The sequence below is a fragment of the Lagopus leucura genome, unplaced genomic scaffold (genome assembly GCF_019238085.1).
Source record: "Lagopus leucura isolate 7727_CA_CO unplaced genomic scaffold, USGS_WTPT01 Super-Scaffold_100012, whole genome shotgun sequence".
Taxonomy (NCBI): domain Eukaryota; kingdom Metazoa; phylum Chordata; class Aves; order Galliformes; family Phasianidae; genus Lagopus; species Lagopus leucura.
Window position 1 is genome coordinate 19,341,334 of NW_024962267.1, and position 10,693 is coordinate 19,352,026.

At 45.9% G+C, this 10,693-nt stretch overlaps 1 protein-coding gene across 1 annotated transcript in view; it reads left to right on the plus strand.

The window, feature by feature from the left end:
* The first annotated feature begins 256 nt into the window (after positions 1-256).
* Positions 257-10,693, plus strand: part of IQCA1 (IQ motif containing with AAA domain 1) — an 85,495-nt gene continuing 75,058 nt past the window's right edge. The window contains exons 1-3 of the mRNA XM_042874898.1: positions 257-342; positions 7,479-7,803; positions 9,658-9,771. Of these exons, the coding sequence (XP_042730832.1) occupies positions 332-342; positions 7,479-7,803; positions 9,658-9,771 (450 nt within the window). The 5' untranslated portion in view covers positions 257-331. The remainder of the gene's footprint in view (positions 343-7,478; positions 7,804-9,657; positions 9,772-10,693) is intronic.

A 10,693-nucleotide genomic window follows, 5' to 3' on the forward strand; every position in this document is an offset into this window, starting at 1 on the left:
AAACACACCAAACTTCCTCACAGCCCTCTGCCCGCAGACGTGCAAAGGTGAAACTGAAGGGGATATGAATGCAGCTGCTGAGCTTTTTGTTTTGGGGGAAAAGAGAGCAAATGAGGAGAGAAGGAAAACAGCAGAAAGAGAAGGAAAACAGCAGAAAAAGAGAAGAGAGAAGAAAGGAAAGGGAGGAGAGAGAGTTTGAGAACGGCCCCGTCTCCGGGGCGCCCCACGCCTCGTCCAGGCCGCGTCCCGCCCCGTCTCCATGGCAACGGCGCGGCCGCGGCGGAGCAGCGCAGCACCGCATCCGCAGCCCTGAGCCCTGGGAGCGGCCGGCATGTCGCAGGCGTGAGTAGCACGGGGACGTGAAAAGCATGGGGAGCTTTGGTACACGGGGCAGAGACGCTTAAAGGGATGGCGAGCGTTATTTGTCAGGCGGTGGAAGCAGGAACGGCTGCCACATCAAGATACAGACTCCATGCAACAAAGAGGCAGGCACAGCAGTGAGCCACAGCCGAGCCTGTACGGATATTTCAATGCTGTGCAGCCACATCCTGTGTCCTGGATAGAAATGCTACACAGCACACAGCTTTTTCTCGAGTTCGAGGCTGCTTTTCAGACATCTGGAAAAAACAGCTGCTGCAGCACAGAGAGGAATTGCACACGTCTGGTGCAGCCAGTCGGACGTGCTGGATTTACTAAGCATGTGCACAGGGCAGTTGTCCTGCATGCACTGCATCTCTAAGCAGACACACTGGCAATGCCTGCAGCACAGCATTACACCACACACAGCTTTCACAGCATTTCCAGCCCCTTCTTGAGGAGCACTGCCATCCTCAAGGCACTGTGAGTTTATTGCTTTTAATGGAAGCGTGGTCTGCAGCTCATGGGAGCTTTATATCAAGTTATAGGCGGGACACCCAAAGCACTCAGCTGCATTCTCTTAGGGCCTACGTGCTCCATCAGCCAGCTAAAAGAAAAGTTGGCACGTGCAGAAAGGCTTGACATTTTCTAAGTACAGTTGTAGCACTCACGAGAAAGCACGCCCACTACGTTTGCTGTAAGGTTGATTAAGAAGCAATATATCCCGCTTCCTAAAGTACTCAAAGCCCCAGCATTTGCATACAGATGTACATTTTGTTCCAGATACTGAACAGGAGATTTGCATTGATGTTATTGTGTTTATGTTTTCCTGCTGTGTTTCCTCCTCTTTCATGAATTTGCTTACCATTTAGTTGACCGATAGAATCTTGACCTTAACTTGCCCTACCAGCCCCAGTCTAGACATGCTCAAAGCTGAGCCCTGGCACTGCTCCCTTTTGTACCAGACTTTAATCGGCTGTAAGACATTTGCCACTGCCACCGAGGAGCTTTAAGCAATCAAAAAGCTCTAAAAATTTAATCTCACAAATAGAACTTACATAATAAAGCCAATGGTTAAATATTAACCTAAGACATTTTAGAGTCGCCACTTTTGCTTCTGACGAGCAACCAAAGGAAAGCTACATGTATTATATTACACCCCCAAAGCTTGGTTAAAGACAATTAAGGTTGCAAAATCAAGAACTGAAAAGGTAAGAGAAAGTCAGAACAACTTTTCATCCCCTTTTCCTCTCTGCTTTAGGTGGCTGTACTATGATGCTGCTTCTCATTCTGTGATCACATCCTATTTTCTTCCCGCTGGGCCCAAGGCTCATTCAGTGATTGGGCTGTTGTTGAACATTTCTTTTTTTTCCCCTTCATTCACCCTGTGGCCCCCAGGCCGTATTCTTCAAATTCCATTCAAACACCACAATTATTAACTTCCTCTGGGCATTCCTATCATGTTCTCTCCCAAACATCCACAGATTCATCTTCACCCCTTTTTCCACCCCTGGTGAGCATCAGTGTGTCATCCCCCTTATATTAAAGCAGGAGAAAAAGAGACAGAATCAAAACGACCATAACTATTCTCAAAGCTGCAACTCCTTCCCATGCCTCCCTTCATCTGTAATGAGCAGGCAGGGAAAGATCTCATGCATTGCTCAGACATTTCCTCCTTTGGGAAAAAGTATTGTCAGTGGAAATATCCCAGCAGCACTTGTGCTAGAAAACAGTTGAAAGAAGAGGCCACAATTTCCAAGAAACCAAGGAGACAGCATTAACTTTAAATGAGCACAGAGCCTAGCAGAGGTAGAGCAGCACCCAGACAGAGCACCTGTGCTTTATGCATGTAACCACAGGCAGCTAGATGGACCTTTCCTTTGCTAAGGAATGGAAAGAAAGAAAAAAGGATTATGAATAGAGAACTAAACTTCATCGCCACACCAATAAGCTGTGGTGTGGGCATAACTGCATTGAGCTTTAGGTCTGTGCTTTAGTTCCCCAAATACTTGATTCTGTATGACATCCTGGCTAGGGGAAGCAAGCTGAAGGGAAGATGTCTAGTAGCATTATCCCTACCAACAGCTAAGAATTTTGGCACAATTATTGGGCTGTTGTTGTATTAGGAGCAAGGCCTGACCAAGTTCTATTCCATGAGTCAGCAGTGCTCCAGACCACAGGCTAAATGCTTTTAAAGCAGGAATTGATTCGAACAATGTTCACACCTATTTCTTTTCATTCTTACAGGCCATGATGATCTCTGCTTCTGTCCTATAATATACGGAGCCCAGCAGTCACCTGAGCAGTTTGTCTTGGTGGAACAGGCACTCTGCTGACTGCAACAGACCAGCAGTCAGCTCAAGTCTGGTGATTTTTAGGTAGAAGCAAAGCAGCTGCATTTGTGCGAGCCTCTTTTCCTCTCGGGGCCTCACTTTCCCCTCCAACCTTTGTCTCCTGATTCTTTATTTTCACAAACACTGCAGGGCAGGGTTTCCCTGCCTCCTGTTTGCCCAGGGCTTAGCACAATGGCTGGTCTGTCAAGCCTCAAGCATCTACAGGAGACTTGAGGGCTGGCCCCTGCACACGCTTCCTTGTTGCTTGGCCCACATCTCAGTTGCCTGCAGCCCGGCACGGACACCTTGACGCTGCATACCTACATTCAGTTGAGTTGGAAGGGACCTTTAAAAGCCATCTGGTCCAACCCCCCTACAGAGAACAAGACACCTACAGCTCTGTTAGGTGCTCAGAGCACCGTCCAGCCTCATCTTGGGTGTCTCTAGAGCATCCACTTCCTCTCTGGGCAACCTTGTTCCCATGCCTCACCACCCTTATTTTAAAAAACTTCATTATATTCAACCTAAATCCTCCTCTTTTAGTTTGAAACCGTTTCCCTTTCTTTCTCCAGCAGGGCTGTGCTCCATCCTTACATCCCCCAGCTTGCACTGTAGCAGGGGCTGCCACAACCCAGGTGCACACCGTTTCATTTGGGTTTGCTGAACCTCACGAGGTTCACCTGTGCCCACTGCTCAGCCTGTCTAGCTCCCTCTGGATGGCATCCCATCCCTCTGACGTGTTATACATGTTATGGGGGGCTGTGTCAAACACCTTACAAAAATCCACACAGATGACATCAGCAGCTCTTCCCTTTTCCACTGATGCAGTTAAACATCCTGCTGTTTTGATCCATTCTGTGGTGAGCACATGTCAGTGCCCAGAGGACCCTGCTCCAGCACACAGATTCCTGGGCCATATTCAGTTCAGAAGTTCTGCTGGTCCTTCCTCCATTCCCTTTTATACAGGACAGTCTCTCCTTCAGGAGAGCTGACAGTCAAGTTGTTTTCAACAGCAGTATAGATGCTTCAAATGCATCTTCAAAAATAGCTAGGACAACCTTCAGTATAATCAAACAAGGAAGCTTCTATGTTAGGTGAAGAGAGACACCAGTTCGGAGTTGTTTCCCTTCCATCTCTTTACATTTGGCCATCTGTCAAAAAAATACAGCAGGGCCCGTGCAGTGCTATATTGTGCATTTCCATGCTTGGATCTAGAGCTATTTCTGCTCTCAGAGGACAGCCCAGAAAAGCCAGGCATCAAGGAAGCCTGGGTGCAGCCCATACACGAGTCCATAAGCCAACAGCTTGGAGCACAAACTGTACTGTGTCCTTTGGCATTGTCCAAAGCATTCCCTTTGGCTGCTAAATAAGAACAGGACAACTTGAGGGCGGGGGGGAGCCTCACAAAAGCAACCCCACTGATGCCAGATTCCAGTCCTGCCTCAAGAGTGGGCTGAGGACAGTCTGCGTGCTCAGCACAAATCCTTCCAGGAGGCTGTGCTTCAAGTCTCAAAACCAGTTGTAGGCAAGCAGGCAGGCTAATCTCAGCTGTACTAAGCACCAGCAGATTTCTCTTATTTATAAGAGATGGGTCAAACAAACATGTGAAGTTATGCATTGCCTTGTTTTAATATTCCAGAGCCCTATCATTTGGCAATATTTAAAACATTTCTTAATTTAAACAAGAAAGTCTTATTTCTAAGCTTCATTTAATATGCAGATCAGACTTTATTTGGAGCACTAGAAGTGGGGTTTATGCTAGAAGTCATGCTACAGCAAGGGAGTGTTCTTATCTACTTGTGTTACACCCTGTTTCTACTTTGTGGGAGCAAAGAGAAGGGATGCTGGCTGGGAGGAAAGGCCTGACCTTCACTCCATGCTGTAAGCTGCCAGAAAAGTGCTCTGGGGGCTCTGGAGTTAAGTCACTTAATGTGCTTTTTCCTCATCCCATTACAACGTTCCTTATTTCCCCCACAGCATTCTTATTTTGTAGTTGCTATGACAATTTGCAGCATTACTTTGCTATACACAGACTGTATGCAGAGATCAAGAGACAGACTTCTTCTCTGGGTTTTAATAAACTTAGGCCTTCAGTAGGAAAACTACATTCAGTCCTGCTGATTACCTGTACTAGTGGGCTAGTTAGATGCTCTAATCCATCTTTGGTGCAGTATCATCCTAGTGCACACATATAGCTCACAACCTAGCAAACCTACAAGGTGAACCAGTAACACTAAATAAAAAGCCAGTGCACCCAAGGCTGTGTTGTATCCCCTCCTCAGCATGTGGAAGCAATTTGAAGGAGTTTACAACTTAATGCAGAAGGAGACTGAGCAAAGAGGGCAAGATTCAAACAGGGATTTCGGGATCACGTGCTGTCTGATAAAGAGACAAGAAGAGTCAGGCCTGTCCTTTGCTTTAAATGCATCATCTTGAGGATGTGAGTTGCACACACGCACTCCCTTCAGTCGCTCCTCCAAAATTAAGCTGCTCCTCAAGAGCCAAGTCCTCCAAAAAAGAAGCTATAAACACCACGTACATCTGATCCTTCAAACTAGCCCAGAAAGGCTTCTTTTCAGTCACTAGCAAAACCTGAAGTAATTATTTTAATCCTGCTTTGAAGAGGAAAAACAAACGGCTGTACGTGTGCCTCTGGTTTCTAATCAGAGTGATCCAAAGAGACACTCCAGGCGCATTTCTGCTGGCAGCAGCCAGCTATGGAGCATGTGCTGTTCCCAGACACCTAGCTAACCACACAGGGGCTCCGGGGCCAGACCCTCCAGGGGTATAACTCACCCTGACAGCACTGCCCACTTACCACAGCTGAAGATCTAGCAGTTCTGCATCTATCCTTCTATGCTTCGTTTCAGTCTGGCTCTTCTTTCGCCCACGTTTTCTCAGAACATCAGCATTGATGAAAGCTGCAAACGTAACACCCATAGTTTTATCATTAGGCTCGTAGCAACGTGCTTGCGGCCATCTTCATGCTTACCTGATAAGCAAATGCTTTATGGAAACAATTATGTCCTATTTGTATTGCCTTACACTAGCATACTCTGAAGGGCTAAGGCTCTCTTCCCCCCACCTCCATCAAGAAGTCATTCAAAACAGAAAAAGAAACTGGATATTAGCTGGCTCAGCAGGGGGAACCACTCAACATTCTTTGCTTAAGAGGAGGGACAAAAAGAGGTTATTGTAACTTAGAGTGGACAATTGCAGAATCGGTTGTTTCGGTACAAACCTGTTGTCTCCATGCAATAGGCTGCATTAGAAAGGTTCTGTCCTGAAGATACCTGCTGACTATAAGTTATCCGCATAGCAGCACAGACAGCCTACAGAGCCAAGCTTCCTCAAAGGCTTATAACCTTTCCACCACCAAGTTGTCTGCGGGTAGGCAAAAGCTAAGCGAGTACAATACCACGTTGTTTCCTTCTGTGCTAATGAATCTCATCAGCAGACACCCTCCTGGCCTCAGAGACAGAGCACAAAACTCCCATTGACCAACCAGCCAAGCCACGAGGTCAAACCTAACGGTGCACTTGTTTGTGGCCAGCTTGACCACTCTGCTGGCTTTATTTTGTTTATCTCCCACACCTGGGTTAATTGCTGCAATTGAGTGATTCACTTGCTGCTAAGGGATGTAAATGAAGCAGGAAAAAAGGAAGGGGAAAGAACTGGGTGGGCTGCAGAGGCAGTAGGAAAAGCAGGACCAGCTGCATCCTGCATAAATGCAGGTCAGCTGAAAAGTATAGTATGCACTTGAAAAAGTTAATGGAGCAAATTCAATAGCAGAGGTGGGATTGTTGATGTTTTTGCTCGCTGCTCCGGTGAGTCCTGGCAGCTCTGCCAGCATCCTGGCCATGCAGCACGCCCATGTTATGAGCACGTGAGCCTGTGGGCTGGAGCGTTGTCCTGCCACCCCTCGGTCTCTCTTGCAATGGAAGTGGGTCATTCTGTACTTTCAGAGTACAGGGAATGATAAGATCAGCTGATAGAGCTCCTTCTCAGGCGTTTTTTGTCAAGCACAAGCAAAGTTAACAGCTGCCCAGCTTTCTTGTCAGAATGAATACACAAGTGCTGCTCGGAACAGCAAGAGACCTGCCCTGAAAGCTCATTTAATGAAGGCAGAGTGTTTTATTGTCTTCATGCTACTCTGAGAGGTTGTCAGAGCTGCAAGCAATGGCCAGGTTGAGTGCATGGATGGGTCTAGATTTTACCACAGAGCTCAGCAGCCTTCTTTCTAGGTGTAAGAAACAAGTCAGCTTTATCTGTTAGAAGAGAGTTTGTGAAGCAGAACAGGACCAGCTGAAAGGATCTTTCATTACCGTGGGTGTTACCACCACCAAATGACAAACCTGCTGTTTGGGCTTGTGTCTGAACACAAGTAATTGCTTTGGTTTGTTTCTTTATTCAGCATCAATCTGCTTTTAGAATGAAAAGCCACTGATGGCCAATTCATCAGAGCTCAGCCCATTCCCACCAAAAGTGCAGAAGTCTTTGGATAAATGGCATAGCCATTTCAGCAAACAAATTGGTGTTAGGCGACATCTTCCATGTCACATAGCCCTTCAGCCTCTGGACCACATGCTCAGCAGTTGTTTAGAGTGCAATGAAAAGAATAATCCTTCACTTCTGAAATAGCACACGCAGATATACTCTGTCATTGGCACCAGCACAGCCCTTTCCCTTTGGAAATATAATGGTTTGCACTACCAGGTGTGTGGAGTCCTGACATCCCTGTGTGCTAGCTGTTATGTCTCATTAAGATGGTCTCCTCTTTTCTGTCAGCACCTACAATAAGATATGGACAAAAGCCCAGAAAGACCTGGACACCCAACTCCAGACAGAGAGAGAACAGTTCCTCCAGCCGGAGAAGGACCGTGTGAAAGCATTCAGGATGCTGTCTGCTTCCTACATCGAGTACCTACAGATCTTCCATCACCTGGAGGAGGCTCACAGCCACCTCATTCACCAGCAAAAACGGGCAGCGATTCGGCAAGTGCTGGATGGAGTGATTGGCCGGATCCTGGAGGTGAAGAAAGAGATGGTGGAGCTGGAGAACTCGGAGTTTCATTACACTGATAATATCATTGAAGATCTGAAGCTTCTCCCGGTAGGTCTGCCTTGATTATAAGGCAAAATCTTGAGGTTGTGCTGTAAAAGCAGCGTGAGAAACGAGCTGTTAACAGCTAGTTACTTCTCTCGCAGACAGCTCCACCTATTGTCACGTTTAGGTACCACTGATAACAGCTCTTAAATAAACTGAAGCTTCAAGTATGGCTGCTTTCTGGATTTCAGCTATAACTGGAGATAAATTGCCTCCTATGTAGCATTAATCTGAGATATGCAGCCATAGTACTGGCTGAAATTGCATGCGTATTTCACGCTGCAAACTTAGGCTAGCAATTGCCAAGAATTTCAACCATCCCTTCACTTTTAAGCACAGCAGAGCATTATTTTGAGCTATGAGAAGGCATGCTGGAGAGTATAAACACACCTGTGGGGGAACTGATCCTTCAAGTGGTATTCTGAAATCATTAAGGGTTGCTCTTTTCGTGACTTATCAGTAAATCCACCTGCAGGGGAGAGTTGGCAAGCCTGAAAAGCAATGCTTGACATCTAGTAAAAGCCAAGCACGAATTCAAATCCCTGTGCCACACCTTTGTTTTAGGAAGGCATGAAGTGCCTAGCTACTGCAAAAATAAAAGTAAAAATAAAGTGAAAGGAGCTGAAGAAGTTTTGTTCCATGTTTCCTCTCCTTTTTGCTATATTGCTAAGGAGAGGCAGGGCCAAGTTTCATCTTCCTCTGATTTTTGTACAATTGCCTTCCAGCACTCAGTGACTCCATTTACTAGGGTAATTATAAAGGTATTTGGATACACACATCCCATACGGAGCTGGGTGTTGCCTAAAAGGCTGCAAATTTGACGTGAGGATAAACATCTTAAATCTGATCTTTCAGTGTTGGGCCTCAAAAAGAGATTATGAAGAGAAGCCATCCGTGTGCTCCCCACTCCTGCCTGTCTCGGTATTATGGCTTGGATTTCATCTTTGCATTCAGTAAAAGTCACAGCCCAGAATTTCTGGTGATTAAAGCCCAGGTTAGCTAGCTGAGCAGTTCCTCATCCCTGCACTGATTCATCATATGCAAGGTCATCCAGACAAACCACTTGCTCTGAGCAGCCTGGTCTGGTGGTTGGTGACCCTGCAACACAGCAGGGGGCTGAAACTAGACGATCTTGGAGGTTCTTTTCAAGCCAGGCCATTCTATGATTCAATACAATACAAACAACAGGTTATGCCACTGCAGCGTCTTCACTTCTGGGGCATTTCTGTCTGCCTGCCCATGTCTTATTCCAAATCTCAAGAGTGACATTCTGTAGGAGAAGAGTTGGTAGAAATGTGAATTGTTTACATCCTCTCAATGATGGAAATGAATAAAGACAACCTCTTCTAATCAGGCCTGATTGTGAGTAGTAACTGAGATATCCCAGTCATTGGCAGTGTAAAAATACCTGAAGGCAAACTGAATTATATGCTTTGGTTCCTTGTAAAGGTTCCAAAAAATGCAGGAGAACTGATCTATTTTTCATGCTGATTAGAAAAAGAAGTGGGATGATCACACAGCCAGAGGTATTCAATTCCACAGAAATCATGTTTAAATTACTGGCAGCCCTGCCAAATGTTTTAACAGTTTCATAATATAATTGAGCCATTATAGAAAGAAAGATTTCTGGTCTGCTATGGTTCAGAAACTGGGCTGATTTATTTGTTGCTGTTGAATTAGGCCTTAAGTAATTGCACAGTAACAGCTCGGCAGCTGTAACAGAGGTCAGGTTCCCTAACACTCCAAAAAAATTCAATAATCTCACTGCCATTTAATTGCTTTGTAAAGGTGTGCAGCTAATAAGTAATATGATTTTCACGCAGTTTTAAAAAGCACCTCACAACTATTTTTTTCCTATAGGAAGACACAGAAATACCTATCCCAAAGTATTTTATTAAGGAGAATCTGGAAGGCTTGCAGCAGAGAGAGAAAACTCTGGATGAGATTTTGTTGAATGCCGGATTGGCAACGCAGGTAAGCGTGCCATATACCTACACAATAACATGCTTAATTTTGTAGCTTATAGCCATGCATGCCTGAGCGTGAGCCACTGAAGTAAGAAGTATTTTTATGGTAGTTAAGTCCATTTGCAGATGAGGCTCAAACGGGAAGTAGCATTGAGTTTTTCTGCCTAACAATACCCAGTCACATCTCAAACCTAAGACTGCAGAAATGAATTGACTCCGTGTGTGCGAGTGTCAGAGAAAGGGCAGCGCTTGGCTCAAGCTTAGAAGCTGCTTTATTTACCCAGCTAACTCTCCTCACATAATCAGTCCTACTGAAATCAAGGTGGGCTTCAGTTTTACTGAGCCAGGGTTTCTGGCTGGAATGGGCAAAACTCAGAGTTCAGATCAGCACAGCAGCATTCAGTTGTTTATAACCTCCAAACAATGACTGCAGTCTCTTCCATACAGCCATCGAGCTGCAGCTGCTAGGAGGAGTAGAAAATTGGGTTTTGGCAGAGCAGAAGTCATTGTGGAGAAGTACATGAGTGCTCTGGTGAAGACTGTTCTGGATTTGATATACTTCTGACCTCTTGGAAATGGCCCGCTGCCTGCAAGCAGCCCTCTCACCTCCTGAAATAAACAACTGGGCTGCTGTGTCTGCAGAGTGAGTTTTGTAGATGCTGCAGCCATAAGAGACAGTCCTGATCAGACCCACAGCCACCGAATCCTCTGCAGTAATTGTGCTGCTGGGGGAAGTCTGCTTCTCTGCTGGGTATGTGGTAGCATCGATCCCACAAAGCGACCGAGGGAAGGTTCCCAGGCACAGAAAGAAGCAGTGTGCAGAGGCAGAACACTGATTACTTTGATGGGCAGCTGCAGCCCCGCTGGCCTCCACAGTAAATTTATGGGTAAATTCTGTAATGGTCTGATGTTGGTCTGTGGAAATCCTC